Source organism: Martes martes (genome assembly GCF_963455335.1).
Source record: "Martes martes genome assembly, chromosome: 11".
Lineage (NCBI taxonomy): Eukaryota > Metazoa > Chordata > Mammalia > Carnivora > Mustelidae > Martes > Martes martes.
In genome coordinates this window covers 102,278,992-102,300,374 of record NC_137899.1, presented here as the reverse complement: position 1 = coordinate 102,300,374, position 21,383 = coordinate 102,278,992, and the positions used below count along the sequence as shown (strand labels likewise).

The 21,383-nt window shown below is 61.8% G+C and overlaps 2 protein-coding genes across 9 annotated transcripts; one reads left to right on the top strand and one right to left on the bottom strand.

The window, feature by feature from the left end:
• Positions 1-77: 77 nt before the first annotated feature.
• On the bottom strand, positions 78-15,004 carry SLC4A2 (solute carrier family 4 member 2). 8 transcript variants are annotated; one of them, XM_080818468.1, is made up of 23 exons: positions 14,850-15,004; positions 12,504-12,617; positions 10,542-10,707; positions 10,150-10,391; positions 9,943-10,061; positions 8,367-8,602; positions 8,137-8,279; positions 7,003-7,183; positions 5,278-5,413; positions 5,028-5,193; positions 4,729-4,843; positions 4,408-4,592; positions 4,081-4,306; positions 3,738-3,953; positions 3,501-3,649; positions 3,191-3,385; positions 2,515-2,769; positions 2,309-2,398; positions 1,934-2,100; positions 1,097-1,350; positions 837-1,006; positions 408-581; positions 78-307 (listed from the first exon to the last, which is right to left on the bottom strand). In XM_080818468.1, exons 2-23 carry the CDS (start codon positions 12,552-12,554, stop codon positions 227-229), a joined length of 3,717 nt encoding a protein of 1,238 aa, XP_080674594.1. In that variant the 5' UTR covers positions 12,555-12,617; positions 14,850-15,004; the 3' UTR covers positions 78-226. The 8 variants fall into 8 exon arrangements, with proteins under 8 accessions (XP_080674594.1, XP_080674593.1, XP_080674595.1 ...); XM_080818467.1 differs by having other exon boundaries at positions 8,367-8,620; positions 14,850-14,990; XM_080818469.1 differs by lacking the exon at positions 14,850-15,004 and adding an exon at positions 11,824-11,916 and having other exon boundaries at positions 12,504-12,596.
• Positions 15,005-16,702: 1,698 nt separating this feature from the next.
• CDK5 (cyclin dependent kinase 5) lies at positions 16,703-20,957 on the top strand. The gene is made up of 12 exons (XM_080818985.1): positions 16,703-16,842; positions 17,511-17,599; positions 17,691-17,758; positions 17,918-17,978; positions 18,076-18,132; positions 18,820-18,915; positions 19,067-19,141; positions 19,323-19,419; positions 19,604-19,673; positions 20,306-20,366; positions 20,467-20,547; positions 20,683-20,957. The coding sequence occupies exons 1-12, from the start codon at positions 16,806-16,808 to the stop codon at positions 20,767-20,769; spliced, it is 879 nt and encodes a 292-aa protein (XP_080675111.1). The 5' UTR covers positions 16,703-16,805; the 3' UTR covers positions 20,770-20,957.
• Positions 20,958-21,383: the final 426 nt, after the last annotated feature.

Genomic DNA, 21,383 nt, shown 5'->3' with positions numbered 1-21,383 from the left:
GGGCTGGGCCCCCCTTTTTCGTGCCCTCTTTCATGCTTCTCTGCTTCCTCCCCACACAGAGACAGAAGGCCAGGGGTAGGTGGGGGCCGAAGCGCTTTACTGTGGGGGTGGTATGGGGACTTTAAATTATTCACTTAAATAAAAACGAGGGAGGGGCTGGAGAGAGCCCCCCCCAGCCCCTGCTCCCTCTGTCCATCCGTCCCTTGGCTGTTGGTCCGGGCGGCAGCTACACAGGCATGGGCATCTCGTTGTACTCGTCCACACCCTCCCGCTCATCGAACACTGGCTCCGCCTCATTAGCATCCAGCTGTGGGGGGGGCGGAGAACAAGGAGGCTGATCCTGACTTCAGCCTGGGCAGGGACCCCAGGGGCGGACGGGGGGCCAGGGGAGGGGCAGGAGGCCTTACGCATTTCATCTCTCGCTCTGTGAAGATGCGCGTGAGCACCACCATGCGAAGGGGCACCGTGAGGATGAGGATGAAGGGGAAGGCCAGGGAGGCGGCTGTGGACATGACCGCCCAGAGCAGGGCCAAGCACAGCAGCTGCAGGGCTGTGAACAGGTGCATGCGGAGGGTCCGAACCTGGGGGTGGGTGCGATGTGACAGGTGAGCCCAGGCTTCTCTCCAGCGCTGGAGGGCCCTGGTCCCCGGAGGGCCATATGGTCTGCCACCTCCAGAAGACGGGTGACCCTTTCTCCCTCCGTGGGGATGGGGGTGGAAGTGCCTTTTTGGGTGCTTACCAAAGCCAGGTCCCCACAGACCAAACGGGGGCTGGAGAGGGACCCCCGCAGGCCAGGCGGGGGCGGAGGCGTGGGGCTCTTCCAAGTGGGGCCTTACCTTCTTGACGTAGGTCACATCTGGGTGGTGTTTGGGGGGCATAAGCAGCAGGTGGAGCCGCTCGTAGAACTGGATCCCATTAAGGGAGGTGACTCCCATGTACAGAAAAATTCCAAAGAGCACGGCCAGGGGGATCTGCCGGAGCAGATCCCCGATAACCAAGGAGAGACCTGGGGGAGGAAAGGGAGCGGCAGCTGGCCCCAGTGCTCCCCACCCCCGCAGACCGCTCCGGGGAAGGGTGGAGCGAGAGTTGAACTCACCTACAAGCAGGGCAACCAGCAGCCCAGTTACCCGCTGCTCCTTGACCTCCTGGATCTTGGGCTTGTCCCCAGGCGCCACAGCCTTGCTCATGACGGTGAGCGCATTGGCGTGAGTGACGGAGCGCACGGTGGCAGCAGCCAGCCAGGGCAGGCCAAAGAGGGCACAGATGCCGCCCATGGCCACGATGAGCAGCAGGTCCAGGTGGAAGCCGGAGCCCTTCTGCAGCATCCGCTCCTTCTTGGAGATGATCAGCCTGGTGGTGGGGACAGGCGCGCCCTGATGCCCAGCCCGGCTGACCACCCAGTCTTCCCAGAGCACCCAGCCAGGAACCTCTGTCTGCTTCTGGAACCCGGCGGTGCCTGCCCATTCCGTCAGGAAAAGAGTTCTGTCGTGGGGCAGGGCCCACCCTGTGCCACCCTCCCTGCGGTTCAGGACCGCTTCAGCCTCCACTGTGCCCATTCCAGCAAACATCAGTGGAACGTCCTGGGGGCACAGGATAAATTCTAGGGGCGCCTGGGGGGCGCTGCTGCTTAAATGTCCGACTCCTGGTTTCAGCTCAGGTCGTGATGCCAGGGTTGTGAGATCGAGCTCAGCACGGAGTCTGTCTGAGCTGCTTTCCCTCGTCCCCTGCCCCTCCCCCCCTCGTGCTCGCTCTCAAATAAATCTGTAAAAAAGTCAATAAATTCTAGGGGCCAGCTTGGCACCCTGGGCTTCCCTCACTCAGTTCCCCGCAGTGGCTGGCCTCGCTGGGGTTCCAGCCCTTCCACAAACGGAGCTGTTCTGCCTGCGGAGCACCCCCCCCACCCCCCCCACCCCCCCGGGCCAGGACCACTCACGTGGTGATCTGTGTTTCCATGAAGATCAGGATGAAAACCAGGATGGCCGGCAGCAAGCTGGCAACCATCATCCACACGGGGAAGGAGCTGTTCTCCCCTAGAGGGTTGATGACCCAGCCCCGCTTCTCTGGGGCTGTCACGGAGACTCCACTGGGCACGCTCAGCTTCTGGAGGGCAGAGAGTGGGGCTGAGGGCTGGTGAACTGTGGAGGGGGAGCCCCGAGGGGCACAGGGCAGGGCGAATGCCGAGGGCGTGCTGCAGAAGAGGCCTGGGGTCCGGACGGGTAAGAGGCAGCTCTGGGGTTGGGCCGGAAGGGAAGATCTAAAGCCCGACGCCAGGCGGCATCTCCTCGCCACTCCCTGTGCTCAGGCTCACCTGGGTATAGGTGTCCTCAATGCTGTAATCCACCAGCACCATGATGAGGATCGCGATGGGCACCCCAAAGTCCCCAATCACCCGCCGCACCTGTGGGCAAGCAGCGTGCTCAGAGGCCCCCTGCCCCGCTCCAGCCCTGATTCGGTCACCCCTTCCGGCCCCCCACTCCCCCCACCTTGCTCCCTCCGGCATTTCAGCCCACACACCCGGCCAGGGAAGAACCGGCTGTTCTTGAATTTGCGCAGGAAAAAAGCGATAAAGAAGGTGCCGGCCATGAGCACCAGTGACAGCAGGGCGGTGTTGGGCTGGCCCCGGGGCCTCCCCCGCCCAGCTGCTCCCGCAGAGCTCCCGTTCCCCGGTCCCAGCGCAGCTCCTGTCGCACGCCACGTGCTGTTCTCGCCGCTGTCCGCCTCAGAGCTGTTGGCGACCAAACAGCCGTGGAGGGGGTGCTCCTGGAAGATCTAAGGAGAGGACAGAGGGCTCCGTCAGCCCAAGCGGAGAGATTTCCGGGCGCGGACGTACGCTGAGTGGGCTAGGAGGGTAGGAGATGGCGGGCCTGGCCTCAAGGGGCCTTCCTCTTTGACACTTTTGGACCGTCCGCCACTTTAACAAAAGAACGTGTTACCTTTGTTATTAAATATGTGAGTTTTTAAGATCGACCTGAAGTCCCAGGATGCATGTTGGTGCCAGAGAGGGCGGAGAGGGGCCAGAAGGAAGAACCAGCCCGTGCTCCGTGGGCTCCTTGGCCCGCAGCCCAGGGGAGCTCCGGGCAAGCCTGGGACTTCCCACCCCAAAGCGAGAGTGAGAGTGAGGCAGAAGGCGCCCCGCCAGTCTCGAGGTCTCACCGCGCCTGACCCAGCTCTCCTCGCAGGGCCTGCTCACCTTAACCAGCTTGTAGAATGTCTCATAGATGAAGATGAGGGAGATGAGGAAAGCAAAGATCTCCTGGGTGAAACGGGACACGAAGCGCACCAGGAAGCTCCCCTCCAGGGCCACCATGAGCAGGGCCAGGAGCACCAGCCAGAAGCCGATCCACACGCGGCCCACCAGGTACTCTAGGTTGTTGCTGCTGCAGAACTGGGGGCGGGCGGGCGCCATCCAGTCAGGGCCCAGAGCCCGGGGCCTAGCAAAGCGGGCCCTTCTGGGGAATGGGGCAGGAAGAGCCAGCCCCCCACACCCTGTGGGCCCTTACCGAGAAGAAGGCTTCCTCGAAGACCAGCAAGGGCCCCGAGAAGCCGATCACCAGCAGCGGCTGCGCCCCCAGCAGGCAGAAGACCACGCCCTGGAGCGCCGTGGACATGATCAGCTCCGACACCCCAATCAGGTCCTGAGTCTTCTCTCCTGGGGTGGCAGGATGCGGCTAAGGTGTGGGCAGCCGGGGCCGGGGCGTGCCCTGCCCGCGTGGCCGGATCCCAAAGCCTTGCCTTACCCAGCAGCCCCCCGAAGGTGATGGCAGGAGACAGGGCCGCGAAGTAGATGAAGATGACAGCAGCCAGGCACTGGGGGTCGAGCGCGTCCCGGAAGTCGCTCAGGTAGTGGGGATAGCGGCGCCGCACATCTCGGATCAGGCCCCCGAAGGGCCGGCCCGTCCGCCGGAGGGGATCGTCTTCCACTGCATCTGCCACCTCTACCATCTGCAGGAGCGCTGCAACCCAGGCCTCCGTCAGGGCGCCCGCCGCGGGCCCTCCGTGCTCGGCCCCTCCTCCGGGTTCATCCAGACCACCCAGCCCCGAGCGCCCGCGGGCAGTGGCTCCCGGCCCCCAGGCCCGTACCCTTCTCCTGCGCTGACTTGGGCTCCAGTCCAGCCCCGGGAGGCAACAGCCGGCCCTGCTCCTCCCGCTTCTTGAGCATCTGGCGTTGGAAGTGGGCGACGGAGCGCAGCAGCTCCTCGCCCTGCACTTCCGAGGGCGGCAGCACCACGCTGCAGTCCAGGAAGGCGTTGATGGCGGTCAGCAGGTCCTCCCGCTCGTCGGCCAGGTAGGCTGCCTCGTGGAATTGCTGCCAAAGCAGGCCCGGGGCCGGTGAGGGTGCGGGGCGAGGGCCGGGGGTCCCGGAGCGGGGCCAAGGCGTGTCCCCACGGGCGCCGGGCAGGGCCTGACCTTGTCGGACATGAGTGTGGAGATGGAGCGGCCGATCTCGTGGTAGTCCATGTTGGCGCTGCTCGGGCCCAGAAGCAGGAAGAGGAAGCGCACGGGCACGGGTACCTCCAGCACCGCGTCCAGCTCCACGGCCTCCCGCAGCCGCACGAAGGCCATGGTGGGGCGGGACAGGAACTCTACGCAGCCTAGGGGCAGGGGTGCCGTCACGGGCTAAGGGAGGGCACAGACCAGCCCCCCCAGGCCCCCAGCTGCCAGCCCCAAGGTGGCACCAAGGCAGGCCTGGCTGTCGACACCCCCCACCCACAAGACCTGCCCACGTACCCACAAGGACCACCGTGGCCTCAGCGTTCTCGGGGATCTTCTCCAGGAGCTTCAGTTCGTGCTTGGACTTGGAGCGCGTGATGCCCGCCGGTGGGGCTGAGGGTGGCAGCTCCCGCTGGGGATGCCAAAGAACAGAGCTCAGCCCAGCCCGGCCCCCTACCGTATACTACCCCCCACCCCACAGTCCCCCCACCCCCCCGGCACAGTCCCCCCACCACATAGTCACGCCGGGATCACACACGCTACCTGGCCGCCCCTGCTAGCGGCCAAGACCTGAACCAGCCAGCGCTAACCCTCACCTCTCGTTCCACCTCTAGCCGAGTCTCGGGGACACCACCAATGAGAGGCTCGGTGACATGGGGATCACTCTCGGCCCCCTGGCCGTGGTGATGCCCCAGCAGGGAGCCGAGGGAGCCAGCTGAGATGTTTCGAGGGAAGGAGAAGTCCTTCTCGTCACTTGGGTGGCTGGAAGAGCAGAGGGCGGTGAGGGAAGGAGGGCAGTGGTCATGGCGTGGGGCGGGTGGGCAGGGGCAGCAGGTGCGGCCTCACCTGTGTTTCAGGAGCAGGGCCCGCAGCACGTTGGCTCTGTCCTCAGCCTTGATCTGGTCGGAGATGACCATTTGCTCCACCACCTGGTGGGCCACCCCGGGCAGGGTCTGCTGGTCCAGGTCCAAAAGCACGGCCCCTGGAAGAAGGATGGCATGGACGGGCCCTCCTCCCCAGGCACAAAGCGAGGGCAGGGGGTGGAAGGGAGGGAGAACCAGGGATGAGGGGGTGCCCAGGTAAGCACAGTCCAGGAACAGAGCACTGTGAGCGGGACTCAAGACCCGAGCCCCATCACGTCTCTGACCCATCCTGTCCGTTCCTTCTGACCCTCTCTCCCACAGGGATGTGGTGGGGCTCAGCAGAGGCCACCGAGGCAGGGCCCTCCCAGAGGTCCCTTCCAAGGAGCACGCAGCGCTCCGCTGGGGCGCGCCAGGCTGTCCACTCAGGGCTCACTCGGTGAGCCACATGCTACCTCCTCTAATGTCCACTCTAGGGTCCTAGTTCTGCCTTCCAAACATGACACGGCCCATCTGTGGCCTTGAGCCATCTGAAGATGTCAGCCTCTAGCCTGGCCTCCTCGACTTCCCCCAAGTCCAACAGCTGCTCATGGGACAGTTTCCAGATCTTTCCACTGGTCACTGCTCTGAATTACTATTTTATATGGAAATGGAAATCCTTTCAAAAGTGAGCAGATCATCTTTCTGTCGAGGTCAACTTGTAGGAACGCAGAACTAGACAACAAACAGAACCATTTATACAAAAACGGGGGGCACCTGGGGGGCTCCATCAGTTAAGTGTCTGCCTTCAGCTCAGGTCCTGATCTCAGAGTCCTGGGATCGAGCCCCTCAGCTGGGGGCCTGCTTCTCCCTCTGTCTCTGCCCCTCCCCCTTGCTGGTTCTCTGCGCCCCACCCCGTGGTCTCTCTCAAATAAATAAAATCTTAAAAAAAAAAAAAAAAAAAAAAAGGGTGTAACAACTAACAGAACCAAAGGGCCCTGAGCAGCCGAAACAGAGGTCACAAAGCCCAGCGACAAGGCATGTGCATGTTGGCATCTCACACAAAGCCTGACAGCTTCCCTCAGAGCCCGTTTATTCCTGGTTCCGAAGCAGTTCTGACAGCAGGTTTCTGAGTCCTCAGCTGCCTTCTCACAGCAACTGGGAGTGACTTCTCCAAAGGGAAGGAGGTAACAGACACAGACACAGAGCAGAAACATCAGAGACCTCAAGAGTCTGGTATCTTGGTCATAGCCCTGGGGGCACCGGGCCAGCTCAGTCGCGAAAGCATGCAACTCCTGACCTCGGGGTTGTGAGTTCGAGCCCCATGATGGCTGTACAGACGACTTAAAAATAAAATGCTAAAAAGAAAAAGACCAGAAACCAAAAAACCGCACTTTACATAGCCCTATAGATTAGATCATTTCAGAAAAATTTCCATCGACATTCTTCAAAAACATGTCACCATCCCGAACATACCAGCTTGGGTTATCTGAAAACATCACTTTAAGGAGCCATTTGCTAAAAATGCCAGATAAGAGAGCGGTGTCAACCCTGCCCTGCAGTCACCAATGACAGAGCCCAGCCAATGACAGGCTATGTGACGTCAGGAGACGAGGAGGCGCCTTCCCGGGCTAGGGTAGCATTACACACTGGGGGGCTCCGGTCCTCTGAGAACAGGCTCAGTCCATGAGATTTACCTGGGGCGGGGTGGGGGGCGGGCAGGGCAGGTTACCGTGGGCCAGGGTCCGGCGGAGCTCCAGGAGGCTGCGGAAGGAGAGGGAGGCCACATGGGGCTTCCCCCAGCGCTCCGTCTCCTCCTCCACATCCTCCTCAAATTTGATCCAGCGTGCTGTTTCCCGCCACTGAGGCTCCTGGTTTTTGTCCAGCAGCAACTCATTCAGCTCCACAAACACCTTGGGATAGAAGATCAGAGGGGACAGCAAGGTCAGAGCCAAGGGGCCCCCGGACTGCTCTCCAAGACAGCCAGCGTCGGGGTGGGCCTGTGAGCTGCCACAGCCCCAGGCACCACACAGGGCACCGGCCTCGCCAGATCCCAGCCAATCTGATTCTCTCCTGGCCTCATCTGTAAAACAGGAATACTACTAACCACCTCAAAGGCCTTTTATGGGGACTCAAAAGAAAGCATACAAAACACTCAGCTCCGTACATGACGTAGCACGTGCTTGATGAAGGATCACCGCACACGCGCGCACACACACGGGAATGCTGTATGCTCCCGCGTACATGCACTTGGTACACGTCGTACTGAGCAGGACACCAGAGCAGTCACAGCGGATGGCACTGAGCAGAGGCGTGAAGGGAGAGAGCGTGGAAAACGTTCTGTGTGTGGGCAAAGTTAGCCGGCTGTGTACACGTGCAAAAAGTCACCTGAGCCGCACACTTAGCCCCAGTGCATTTCACTGGATGCTGACAGACCTTGATAAAAAAGGTTAAAAAAATCCACTGGAAGGGGTGGGTTTGAGGACCAGATCGCTGGAGCCTACGATGGGCAGTGTCCCTAAGGAACTGCATGACCTTGGTCAATCACTGCCCCTGATGTATGGCTGACGTCCCCTGGGCTTTGAGCTCCTCTACAGAGCCACCTCTAGCCCAAAGGGTCCTCATGCTCCTCACGGCCAGCTGCCAGAAAACGGCCAGAATATAGAAATCAACAGTGTCTGAGATGTGAATCAGAATCCTAACACCCGAATCAACCATGTCAAGGACTCTTGTGCAGTGTACAACCTTCACAACTGCAGATAGCAGCCCTGGTATTAGAGATTATTGCTGTGGGTGGGGGACAGGGAGCCTGTGGGTTGGAAATGGACAGGGAGATAACAGAAGGGCAAGAAGTAGAGAACAGTACCTCATGGGGCTTGTGGGGGGCCCGGGGCCGGGACCGAGGCGTGGGGCCGGGCTCTCGCCCTTCCCGGCCGCCCTGCCCAGACGCCTTGGCATTCTTCCGCACTAAGTGCCGCCGCACTCCGGGAACGTCCTCAAAACGGTGACCTACGGGAAGCGGGGGCCAGGGTGAGGCTCCCGCTTTCTCTCACTCCTGCTCCCACCAGCCCTGGGCTTGGCCCGGCCAGCACTCACTCTTCATGAGGTCTAGGTCAGCGGTGGCCAGCGTCTGGGCCTCACTCTCGTCTGTGGGGACTCGGGGCAGCAGTGCCTGCTCGGCCCCAGTCATGCTCCCAATGCGTCTCCTCTCCTGCAGGTTATAGCTTCGGTGCCCAGGCTGTGCTTTGGTCAGGGGACGCGCAGACGCTCCCCCGTCGTCACCTCCTGCAGTGCCGCTGGCCATAGCCGTCGCCGCCTCCTCCACTGGGACTCTGGACAGACAGAGCCGCCTGTGAGCCAGAGTCAGGCCAGGGGGATGCTGGAGGAACCTGGGGAGGGGACCCCACCTGGACCCCACCGTCCTCACTCCCCCACTCGCGGTGGGCGCGCCCGGGGACCAGTGAGCCCCCCGTAGGCAGGGGCAGCCCTGAGACTGGGCTCTTCACACGGGCTGCCTCAGACCACCAGCCCCTCAGCAGCAAAGCAGAGCAGAGGCCAGCCCCCGGGGGCTGGGGGGCGAGGACGGCAAGAGCCGCCAGCGCAGGCCCTCCTTCCCTTCTGGCGCACACCCCTCCCCATGGGCTCAAGAGGGTCACGGTTCCCAAGTTTCTAACCAAATGGAAGAAACTTTGAAAGTGCAGACGGCTCCCGTGAGCTCGTCCTTACAGGTGCCTACTTTTGCTCCCGGCCCCAAACTGGGATGTCTCCTTCCTCTCGGTCACTGCGCCCAGCCACACCATTCTAAACTGCTCTCCCACAGCTCCAAGCCTGTGTCCCCCATTCACAACGAGAAGAGCCCCCGTCAGGCTTTCTTCCCCTACACCCACCCCCAGTGCTCTCGGTCCTGCTGGCACCCCTGCCCACAGATCCAACCCACTTTTCCAATGCCAATGCGCTCCCTGAGGCTCCACCGCCTGCCCCCGGCCCCTGGGCTGCCCGCCAGCAAGAGCTCCCTCCTCGAGCCCCTTCGTGTCTCCCCAGCGAGTCAGGCAGCCCATGCCCCACCCCCTTCCCTGCAGCCCTTCACGCTGCCTGGCACCCAGAAGACAGCAGGTCCACATAATGGTGACCTTGAGACCCAGTTCAAAGTGATTTCCTCCAAGAAGCCTTCTCTGGCTAGCACCCCCAAACTCCAGTCCCCCACTGATAGGGACCAAATCTGCCCTTCACCAGTGACTTTTGTGATACCATTTACCATGGTGGACTGGCAGCTCCCCAGGAGTGAAAGGGGGGTCTCCCAGTCTTCTCACATCTTTGGGGCCCCATGTTACCGATCGGATGTTATCCAATCCCCGATCTGGCGCTCGATGCAGCCCTACCTGACGTCATAGGTGGGGGAGGAAGTGCAGGGGCTTCGACTGCACACCTGTCCCGTGCTGGAGTAACCCATGCTGAAACCTTAGTTCACACCACCCTCTAATCCCTGCAACCACCTTGTAAGAAAGTTCTATTATTCTTGGTTTACACAGGAGAAGGCTCAGAGAGGTTATACTTGCCCAAAGGGGCAGGGCTCAGATTTGAACCCTGACCTGAGGCTCCCGAGGCTCATGCTTTTTCCCCCACATCACATCACTGACACCAGTAGGGGAGGTCTCTATCTGGGGACACCTACCCAGTCTGGGCCCCTCTGCTGGCCCGGGGAGCCGCCTCCTGGTGGGGCACTGGTGGGGGAGGAGATGGACTGGTCCTTTCTGCCTTTCGGTCAGCACCTTCGTCCTCCTGGAGAAAGAACTGGAACAGGAACCCACAGGGGCAAGTGAGGCCAGACCAGGGACCCCGAAGAGACCCACCCCCCTCCATGAGCCCTGCCCCAACTCACTTGCACAGAAGAGGGTGTGGAGGCAGGTGATGGCTGGGTGAGTGCCCGGGACCCCTCGGCCTCACTGGCCTCATCTTCATCTTCCTCCCCCTCCTCAATGGTGGGGGTCTCCCCAGTCGGGGAGGCTCCAGGGCGCCTGCGAGGCTTCCGTCCCGGGCCCTGGGGTGTCTTGCGGCGGCGGGTGTCCGGAGGCAGGTGGGTGGACAGTGGGTGATGGATGTGGTGGGAGGACTGGCGGTGGTCTGCGGGGAGGAGGGACCTGGCTGGAGGCGGGCACAGCTTCCTTCCCTGCCATCGTGGTCCTGAGCCCTTCCCACCAAACCCTGGGCCCCTTCCCTGCTGGACAGGCGACCCTAAGTGCCCTTGCCTCCCCCTCCCCATCGCCCCCTCACATTCAAAGTCTTCCTCTCCATAGCTGCGGCCTGGCTCCTCTCCTCCTCGGGACCCAGCCTCCTGCAGGATCTCCTCGAACCTCTCCACGCCCAGAGTGCGGTGAAGTTCATCTTCCTCCTGCTCAGGGAACCCAGGCGCTCCAGAGCCCAAGCTCTCCGGCTCCGGCTGTGAGGATGCAAGGGGCGGGGGGGGGGGGGAGACACACAGGGGCTCACCAAGAGTTGTACCCCGAAACCCCACCCTGTGCAGTGCTGGCGCTCCAGGACCCCCCCAGCAGCCTTCCCCCCAAATGCCAGGGACCCAGAGCCCCACCCCTACTGGCTTCACTCCCCAAGCAGCCTTCCTCTAGGTTCCAAGACATCTGAACCCTGTTCTAGGGCAGGAGGAAAGTCTCAGGAGGAATCCTGCGTCTCCAGCCCCGAGGTAAGGCGTGGGAACTGGCCAGTTCACATGGCTGACGGTGCACCAATTCCCTCTGCCTGGAGCACAACTACCGGCCTGAAAAGTAACTTCCGGAGGTACCCAAGCCTACTCACCTGAACTCTCCAGAGTCAAACTGAAACCTAGCCCCCGGCCAGGAATCAGGAATGCAGCACTTCCCCTTGTCAGGAATGCCCCCCCCCACGGCTGCACCCCACCAGGCCTGGGGCCCCTCGGCTCGCCAGCCCCGCCCCTCACCCCCCCCCACCTGAGTCATACTGCAGGAGAAGAGCGGCGGACTGCGGGCAGTGGTGGCGGCTGGCGGCGGGGCTTTGGAGAGCTCAGCCTAGCTAAGCAGCCTGCTGCCTGGCCACAGTCTCTGTCCAGCACACCCCCCCCTCCGAACCCCACCCTGCCGGTCTCAGGTCTCAGCTCCCGCCACCGCCAAATATTTGCTCAAGAGCTTCTGGACCTCAAGGGCATCAGGATCTCCAAGGGCGGGGTATGGAGCCCCCCTCCGTGGCGGTGCCAGTGGCCAGAGCAAGGAAGAGCCAAGGGGAGGAGGGCTAAGAGGAAGGCGGGTCCCTGGGAGACACTGAGGTGGGGACAGGAGCTGGGGACAGGAGCGGCAGGGAGTGGCAGGGATACTGGACACAAGATACAGGAGTCAGGGGCTCGCTTCCCAACCCCCCTCCTTGCTTCCCACCCCCCGCATCCCAGCAGCTCTAGCCCTCTTCCCCAAGCTCCCGCTCCACTCTCACCAGAATTAGCAGCGGGAGGAAGGCGGCGAGAGGCGGCTGAAGCGAGTGAGCGCGGGGAGCTAGCCAGGGTGGGGGCAGGGGGGTTGAGAGCCCCTCGCACCTGAGGCCGCAGGAGGAAGTCCATGGCCGGCGGGGGTGAACTCGGGAAGGAGGGGGAGGGGACCAGCCCGTGCCCCTTTCCCAGTCACGTGCCCTGCTGGGCCAGATGGCCAATAAGGGGCTGATTATGGCACTTGGGGTTAATCATTACACTCCCCAGGAAAATCAGGAGGGGGCCACGTGGGGCAGTGGCCACGTGGGGCCGCGCAGGGCGGGCCGGGCGGCACGTGGGGCCAGGGGCGGGCGTCAGTGCAAGCAAACTCTGCCCAGAACCGCTGTGTGAGGACGCTGCCGCCTCTAAGGCTGGGTCAGAAGGGGGTCGCCAGGTTAGAGACCCAGGTCCCCAAAGTTCCTTTCTCTCTGAGGCTAGAGAACCACCCGGATCTTCAGGAAACAGCCTAGGTTCCCTCCTGGAAGTTGCAGGACCGCCCCACCAATACCCATCCCAGACCCGTGAGACCCAGATGGGGCGAGAGGAGGGATGGCAGCACCCCTCCCCAATCCATCAGAGGCTCCCTGATGCTCCTGAGCTCGCTTGCTCGCTCTCTCTCTCTCTCTCTCTCACAGACACACACACACACACACACACACACACTCTCCAGTCTGCCAGTGGACCCTCCCCAAGAGCACCTGTGGTGGGGGAGGCGTGGTGGGGCGGCCAGCCAAGCCGGCAATACTCACAGTACAGAAAGGATCTGCGCCCGAGGCGGGGCGCCGGGGGGCGCTGCTCATGGCCAAATCTTAGCCCTTTTCACTGTCACGGCGGCTTTCAGGGCAACAAGGCGACGGCATAACCTGGGGGGGACGGATCACATGAGAGCAGGCCGCCGGGCACACAAGTGCCCCAGCCTTGCTCAGCGCCCACCTCCCCCCCCACCCCACCCCCGCCCAGCCCGGGGAAGGTCAGGTCTTGGGAACTTCCCGCCAGCGGGCACCGAGGGGTCTCCCTGCTGCTCAGGAACCTCTGGACTGTGAAGGGCTTTAGGATGCCCCATAGAGCCCAGAGAGCAAAGAAAAGAGTTATTTATAGGAAGAAAAGAAAAAAAGAGAGAGGAGATGATGGGGGGGGCCGCAGAGGAGGCCACAGAAGGCCAAGTGAGGTGACAGAAGGTGGAAGAGACTGCAGAAAGGGGGGACAGGAGTCAAGGCCCAGACCTACAGAGAAAGCAGCAGAAATCAGGGTGGGGAATGCAGGAGGAGGGAAGGAAAGGACAGGCTGAGCCAGAAACGGGAGCAGTGACCGAATTGTGGCAACCGAGATGGGCCGAACGGGAGGGAGAGGGGTATCCTGGGGAAAGGGAGACACCCCATGGAGCAGAGTGGGAAGGAAGGAAGGGAGAGACTGGAGAGAGCCCCAAACAGCCAGCACGGGGGTGGCAGAGACACCAGACCCAGGGCTGGGAGGAGACACAGGACTGTGCCCCCTCCCCTGATGAAGGAGGCTCCCTGGGGGAGGGGCAGGAGCCCAACTCCACTCACTCAGTGGGAGGGAGGGAGAGAGCGGGCACAGGCAGGACAGGCCTTTATAATGGGGGAGGGGCACGTGACGAACTGGGAGGGTGGGCACCGAAACCCTGAGGTTCAGCCCTAAGGGGCAGTGCTGATCTCTCCCCTCCCCTAGCCTGAGGCCAGGAAAATCTGAGTGGCGGGGCCGCTGGCCTCCTGACTGTGACTGTCGGGGAGTCTCCGGAGGGCACTGTGTGGGGTGGGGAAGCAGAACAGCTGTGCTTAAGGAACTTGCCCAGGGCAAATCGGGGTACTCATTCCTAGTGGGGGAAGCAGATGGGGGGGCACTCCAGGTTCTCAGGAGTACTGAAGCTCCCCAGTATGTTGTTGGGGGGAGGGGATCAGGGTTGATCGACTTAGGGCTCACTCCCGGAAAAGACAGGTCAGTGTAGGGTCAGACAACACAGGTCTGGGGGGTCAGTCCAGCGAGGGGAGCCTGGAGCAACACATTCCTGGCAAGCACTCCCGACTCAGCTGACGCTCTCTTCACCTCCCCCTAGCAGGCCTTCAGCCAGGTCACGTTTGGTGTGGGGGAGAGGGGTGCTGGGGGGAGGGACCCCGGTCTGAGAAGGGTGCCTGGTGTCTGGAGCACCTGTAGGTGCCCCACTCCTACTTCCAGGCTGTGCCCTCCGTGTACTCCCCCACCTCCCCACCCCCCCACCCCCGCCCCGCCGTCCCAGAACACAAAGCAGCTTCTGTCCAGAGCATCGGTGCCGATAATCCGGGGTGGGGGCACATTCCGGGGACCAGCCCCGACCGGCCCAGAGGATTAGCATCTCCCCCACTCCCGCCCAAGGGATTAGCACCCCGGACCCCCACTTGGGCATTAACCACCCCCCAAGTAAACTCGTACATTCCACAGCTCTTCGATGTGGGGCTGGTGAGGGTGGCGTGGGGGGCGGAGGGAGGAGGATAAAGTGGATTTCAGGCAGCGCCGCCCCCAACACCAAGCACGGGGCTTCCCACCTAGACAAGTCAGGCCCACCCCCCGAACCCCAGTCAGGCCCAACTCTCCCGACTCGTCTTTCCCATCCCCACCCAGTCGCTCCCTCTTCTGCCTGACCCCTTGTCCTGACCTGACCCGCCACCCCCTCCCTTCCCTGCTCCACCTCTCAAACCGGAGGTCCGAGGCAGCGGCCCGGGGGCACCCCCAGCCTAGGCACCCTGGACGGGCCTTAAGAATAGAATAGAGGGTCGTAGGGGAGGGGTGTCGTCTGGAGCCCGCCCAGGAATTGGGAAGGCCGGCGGCGCCTCCGAGACTACCCCCTCCTGGTGGCAGGGGGCGCGGCACCCTCACTTTAGGTAACTCTAAAAAGCGGACCCCGGATCCCGCTCCGAACCAGCAGTCCGCGCGCCTCCGCATCCTTCTCCCCGAGACCTCGCTTCCCCGCGCCCCAGTCTCCGCCCCTTCCTCCACTTCCACTCCCTCCCTGCTCCGAGTCCCGAGTTCCCCCCTTTCCTTCCCCCTCCCTTCCTCCCTCCGCGGCCCTGGCCCTCCTCCGCTGCCACCTCTCGGCTTACCCGCTTGCTCTGGACTTCGTGCCCCGGAGGTCTCGGGGTCTCTCCCCCTTGTTCGGCGCCCTCGCGCGCTCCCGACGACTCCCTAGTGCCCACCTCGGGGCGCACCCCCGCCGCTCCCAACTTCTCCCAACTCAACTTTCCCCCGCGCCGCGGGCAGGCCAGCCCCCTGCGTGCGCGCCCCCCGGCGCACCGTGCGCGGCCCCGCCGCAGCGGGTGGGGAGGCGGGGAGTGGGGGCTGAGACCCGTGGACGGAGGCGCGCTTCCAGGCACCGCCCGGCACCGGGAGGTCCGGCTCGGTCCCGTGAGGCAGACGCCCGGGCTTCCCCGCATGGGACTCGGGCACCCCGGGGACGCCGTCTCTTGGCCGCATTAAGCACTTCTGGGAGGAAAGGAGCCCGCCTCACGCTGGGTATCCCAAACAGGAAAACGGAGACACGAGGATGATCGGGAAATTCCGGGCGGAGGAACTTGAAATACGGATGCATCGGGGTCAAGATTCTCCCCCTACCCCCCCCAACTCCCCAGTAATCCCCAGTGCCTCCAGGATAGGCCCTGTCTTTGCTTGGGGGTTGGGAGGGCGGTGGCGATAGGGGTGATGGCTCCTGGAGGTTGGATTCCCATTACCCTGAGCTGACCTAGACTTTCCAAACCCGGGAACTTCTGCCTCAGTGATTCCCTGCGGCAACCTCCCTCCTCGAACCCTATTATAATCATCACCTGCCGCTAAAGATTTCTGTACTTCTGCTTTTCTCAACTAAATTACAAATTCTTCTAGATAAAGAGTATACTTTTTTTTCTTTTTTAATATGCCACTAGGTGAAGCACAGCATTGTGTATGCAGAGAACGTTCTGATATAAACAAGTTAATTGACAAATGTTTATCACCAACCATGGTTCTGGTGCTGAGGAGTGCTGTTTGGGGCTGTTTTTGTCCAGTTCACAACCCTCAAGAATGCAATCATGAGACAATTAGAGAGGAGCGCAAGAAAATCTATAATCAACTCCTTAAGGGATGAGGTCAAGGCTGCTCCGAGTGTAGCATCTGTCTGTACTTCTGTGTGTTGAGGGCGGTAGTCAACCTGCCAGCCCTCGGCCACACCCTGGCTGACTCCGGTGGGCCCGCGTTCTCCAGGCTGGTATGGAGGGACGCCCAGCGTTCCAGCCAGCTTGCCTCGGGACGTCACAGTGTTGCGAGCAGCAGCAGTCGGGTGGGCTCCGGGACGACAAACGGGGCCCAAAGGGCAGACAGGGGTCTCTGGTGTACGTTAAATCCAGGGGCACACCTGCCTCTCTTCCCAGCTCTGTGGTTCAGCTGGTCCCTGCGAAGTCGTTATCAAGGCATGGCTCGGAGCCATTCCCCAATCAACGCTGAGGTCTCCAGATGGCCTGAGGAGAGGTGGGAATCCGTACTGCTGTTGTCAAGAGGTCGTTGGAACCCCAAGGCCACCAGCCGGGTCGGAGAGCACCCATCCGGGCCGGGGATGCAGACTGCCAAACCCCAAACCCCAGACGGCGCCCCACCCCCACCCTACTGCGTTCTGGAATGTGTAGACCCAGAGAGGCCCTTTGCAAAAGAAAGTTGTGATCACAGAAAGGAATAACAAGAGCAGAGCACACTGGGAGCCGCGGCATTACCGCGGTGAGGCCCGGAAAGCGGACACGCGATGCTTTCTGGGACTTGAAGTCCAAGGTTTTCCTCCGCGGTCGAACCGGAGTCCTGGGAGGCGAGTGCTGCAGAAAAACCTCCGCGCAGCCTGCTGGGAGTTGTAGTCTTCCTGTGCCTAAGGCCCCTCATATTGCTGGGAAACCTGGCTCTCCTTGGTACTACATGCCCCAGAAGCTCATGCGCAGTCAGGAGGGCGGGGCAGGGCCGGAGGCTGGGGTGCCGCCTCCTCTGCAACGCCGGGGCCGGAGTCTTAGAACCCAGGGCCCGTAGGGGTCCCCGCGGCTGCCGCGATGCAGAAATACGAGAAACTCGAGAAGATTGGGGAAGGTAATGGGACTACGAGATGTTCCTGCCAGATCTTCCTCTGCAGACCCTTCGGCGTTCCTTGCAGCGCCGGCTCCTCTACCGTCAGCAATACCCATAGGCTCCGACCTCAGCCCTGGCTGCAGCCTTGGCCCCGAGCTCAACACTCCTTGCAGACACCTCTCCTTCCCGTTAGCATTTCCCGCAGACGCCCCTTCCCAACCTTAGCACTTCCTGAGACCTACCTGCCGACCTTAGCACTTCCCGCATCTCCTGCCCCGAGCCTCAGCACCGCTGGCAGAGCTTTCATCCACCACCACCGCCCCCCCCCGCCGCCCCCCCCCAGCCTCGGTGGTCCATGCAGACCTCCGACCTCATTTCTGCCGGCCCTCACTTTTCTCCCAGGCCTGCTCGCTATTTCCAGAACCCCCGGAAGCAGCGCCCTTATTACAGACCTCCCTACCCCGGCAGCTGCAGCCTCTCCCTGCTCCAGACACCCTTGAGCCGTCTGCAGGCACCTTCTCTGCCCCCACCCTCCCTCGCAGAGCTCCTCCATGCCGAGCCTTCACGCTGAGTCTCTCTAGTCCTCCAGGCTTCACAAATAACACACTCCCACGCTGCCTGTTCCCCCGACAGGGACTTCTGGGACCCTTGTCCCATCTTCATCCTCACCCCTGACCTTCTTCCCTTAGGGACCTACGGAACAGTATTCAAGGCCAAAAACAGGGAGACCCATGAGATCGTGGCTCTGAAGCGGGTGAGGCTGGACGACGATGATGAGGTAGGACTGGAACCTCAGGGCCAGGGAGGGGGTTGAGGGCCAGGCTGGGTGGGATGTGACCGTTGCCCGCCCGGCCCCCTCCCATGTGTAGGGAGTGCCGAGTTCAGCCCTTCGGGAAATCTGCCTACTCAAAGAGCTGAAGCACAAGAACATCGTCAGGTGTGTAGCTGGGCAGGGTCCTCCTTGCCTGTGTGGTCACTTGGAGGAGGGGGGCTTCAGAGAGGGGCTGGGCCGATACTGGGATCAGGGTTGGGCTGAAATAGGGACTTGAGGCTGACATTTGCAGACCTGCCTGGCTGAGTCCTTCCTCCTCCCTAGGCTTCATGACGTCTTGCATAGCGACAAGAAGCTGACTTTGGTTTTTGAGTTCTGTGACCAGGTGAAAGGGGGATTCGGGGGACAGTAGCCTTGGGAGGGTACAGGAGCCCAGACTGAGGTTAAACTCTGTCCCGCTCCCCACCCCCACCCCTTTCTAGGACCTTAAGAAGTATTTCGACAGCTGTAATGGTGACCTGGATCCTGAAATTGTGAAGGTGAGGGGCTGGTGTCTGGGAGACTCAGGGAGGCGGGATAGGAGTCTGTCTTCAGTCTACACACTCTAAGCACCAAGTTCGGGCCCTGAGCGGGGATAGGCTGGAGTGTCAGGGAATAAGCAAGCCCTATTTCTGTCCTCCAGGAGCCTCCCTCTTTGCAAGCATCTTCACGTGGTCTCTTTGATCTGACAGTAACACTCTGCTATCAGTGATGTGATTTGCACTTGAGAGATGAGAAGATGAGATTCGAAGAGATTCATTCATTCATTCAGCAAATACCTATTGGATTCTTTGCTTTGTGCCAGGCACTGTTCTAGGCCCAAGACCAAGTGCCTTGTCCCAGGTTCCAGGGGAAGTAGTGCTGATTAATAATAGAGCATAATATACACACTGATGGCTCCGGGGTGTGTGCTTACCCGAGGCCATGTAGGGGAGAGATCAGTGCGGGAAGGCAGGAAGGCCCGCTAGGCTGTAAGTTCCAGAAAGATTCGGATCAGAGCCCCTGTGCACTGTTCACTTATTAATACCTAGCCTAGTCCAAAGCAGGTCCTCCATCATCACTGAAAGATGGGTGGGGTTTTGAGGCAAAGCAGAGGGTGAGGAAGGGAGCACGGCCCATCGAGGGGGGAGGGCAGCTTCCTATCCAGAAGGTGTGATGCCCTCCCCTACTCCTCCCTCCCCGCACAGTCATTCCTCTTCCAGCTGCTGAAAGGCCTGGGATTCTGTCACAGTCGCAACGTGCTGCACAGGGACCTGAAGCCCCAGAACCTGCTCATAAACAGGGTACCTCCTGGGGAGAAGGTGGGAGATGGGGCAGGCTCAAGTCACAGGCCGGCACAAGTGATGAGGGGAGCCGTGCTGGGAGGCGGAGGCAGGGGGCCTGCCCTGAGACTGTTGCAAACTCCTCTCTTGTGTCCCTTCCCATCCCCCCCAGAATGGGGAGCTGAAATTGGCTGATTTTGGCTTGGCTCGAGCCTTCGGGATCCCTGTCCGCTGTTACTCAGCCGAGGTGAGCTGGGGATGTAGGGTGTGGGATATGGGGTGGGGGGAGGGGATCCCCTCGGAGCAGGGCATCTTCATCCCCTTCTCCAGGACCCAAAACATTATTCCGCCCCACCCCCTGCCCCTCGATGAGCCCCGCCTCCCCAGTCCTCTCAGCAGGGGGGCGCTGTGGGTGGGGTCTTCTCCAGGTGGTCACGCTGTGGTACCGCCCACCGGATGTCCTCTTTGGGGCCAAGCTGTACTCCACGTCCATCGACATGTGGTCAGCCGGCTGCATTTTCGCAGGTGACACGCTGGGGGTCTGCAGAGCTGCTTCCTCTCCCAGTCACGTGGACAGATGGGGTCCGGAGTGTCTGCTCTGGGGAAGGGAGTGAGGCCCTTGGGGATGGGGCTGGAAGGCACAGAGGGCACCGTGGGAAAGAGGGCTTCTGCGCATGCCTCCTTCTCTCACACCCTGCTCCTCTCCCAGAGCTGGCCAATGCGGGGCGGCCGCTTTTCCCTGGCAATGACGTAGATGACCAGTTGAAGCGAATCTTCCGATATCCTTTGACATTTCCCTTTCCCTCGAGCTCTCTGAAGGGGAGTGAGGGGAGGAGGCACCTGGCCGGCTCCATCCGTAGAGGATGTAACTCTTGATCTCAGGGGTCATGAGTGTGAGCCCCACGTTGGGCCTAGAGTTTATTTGAAAAAAAAAAAAAAAAAAAAAGGAAGGGGAGTCAGGAGCTCCTAGAGCTCCAGAGTGCAGGGAGTGAGGGTGGCGATGGGCTGGGCCAGGAGAGGGCACGGCTCTGGGTGCGGGGATGGAGGGCAGAGGGCGGTGGACACCCCGATGTTCTCAGGGCTGATTGAAGCCACGAGCATGCTCCTCCAGCTGAGAAGTGAATCCTTGGGACAAAGGACCCCAAAGCAGCCGCAGGATTATTTGTGGGCAGAGGAGGGGGTGACTGGGTCATCAGGAGCAGACATGAGGGTTGAGGTCAGAGTATGAACGTGTGAAAAGTGCCTGGCACGCCAGGAACACCATGAGTGTGCTGGGCCCCACCTCTGTCCTGAGTGGTGGGATAAAGTGAGGGGACTGGGGATGGGCATGTGAGGGACCCCCCCCCACCAGGAGGGGAAGAGCCCCTCACCTGCCCCTTTCCACCTGAGTGACCCTTGACCCCATGGACACGCTTCTGGGGACACCGACCGAGGAGCAGTGGCCTGCCATGACCAAGCTGCCAGACTACAAGGTGGGATGGGAGATGGGGGTGGGGGGACCTCTTTACTCCACAGCTCTAGCAGCTCCAAGCCCCCATACTTCTGGTCTGACTCTCCCTGCCCCCCCTCCAGCCCTACCCGATGTACCCGGCCACAACGTCCCTGGTGAATGTCGTGCCCAAGCTCAATGCCACGGGGAGGGATCTGCTACAGGTGACCGAGGGCAAGGGTAGAGGGTGGGGTCCACAGACATTTGTGGGCGGGGGGTGGGGGGAAGGACTGGGGGGGCGGGGGCTACAGACGGTTAACCCAGCCCGAACCCGCCGCGCCTTTCTTCCGCGCCTTCAGAACCTCCTGAAGTGTAACCCCGTCCAGCGCATCTCGGCAGAAGAGGCCCTGCAGCACCCCTACTTCTCCGACTTCTGCCCCCCGTAGGTGCCAGGACCTTGGCCAGGCTGGGGCCTGGCCAATTGCAGCCCCCTCCCGGGAGGGGAGGAAAAGCAGGGGAGGCACGGTGTGCTGAGCTCCAGCTGTGCTGGGCCTGGCCGGGGTGGCAGTGCTCTGGCCCGTGTTCGTCACTCCCTCCATGGACTTTAATTTCATAAATTGGCTCCTTTCCCACAGTCTGGCTGATGTGGTGGTAGAGTGGCTCCGAGGCGGGGGCGGGGCCAGGGCCGGGGTCTCTGCTCTGCCTTAGCGCCCTGCCCTCTACAGCCCTGCTTCCAGCTCAGACCCAGACCCGCTGTCCGGTCCTAACCCCACTACCCGAAGTGTCCTGAGACCGGGTGCTGGAGGCTCTGCCCCTCACCGCGATGGCCGGGCTCGGGGGCAGCAGCACCCCCGCTCTGGTGCTTATGCTGACACCTACACCCCTTTCTCCCTCTGCCCAGAAGCGCTAGTCCTGAGGGGGTAGGCAGCCAGTGTCAGAGCAAGGATGGGTTCCCACCGGAATGGGCAAAAGAGGACCGGGCCTTTTCCTCATGGTTTTCCCTATCCCACCTATACATTCCCCAGCCCTCCCTTTTTCATCACTGCCCCCCACCCCCGAT

What these genes read in the sequence shown, in the direction of transcription:
- SLC4A2 (XM_080818463.1), bottom strand. Translation starts at nt 12,554, where the DNA reads ATGAGCAGCGCCCCCCGGCGCCCCGCCTCGGGCGCAGATCCTTTCTGT. An exon ending in AGCAGAGGGGCCCAGACTGG is followed by an intron (nt 8,621 to 9,942) that starts GTAGGTGTCCCC and finishes TCTGGCTCACAG; the next exon opens with GCGGCTCTGTCTGTCCAGAG. An exon ending in TTGAGGACACCTATACCCAG is followed by an intron (nt 2,101 to 2,308) that starts GTGAGCCTGAGC and finishes TCTGCCCTCCAG; the next exon opens with AAGCTGAGCGTGCCCAGTGG.
- CDK5 (XM_080818985.1), top strand. Translation starts at nt 16,806, where the DNA reads ATGCAGAAATACGAGAAACTCGAGAAGATTGGGGAAG. An exon ending in ACTCGAGAAGATTGGGGAAG is followed by an intron (nt 16,843 to 17,510) that starts GTAATGGGACTA and finishes TTCTTCCCTTAG; the next exon opens with GGACCTACGGAACAGTATTC. An exon ending in TGGATCCTGAAATTGTGAAG is followed by an intron (nt 18,133 to 18,819) that starts GTGAGGGGCTGG and finishes CTCCCCGCACAG; the next exon opens with TCATTCCTCTTCCAGCTGCT.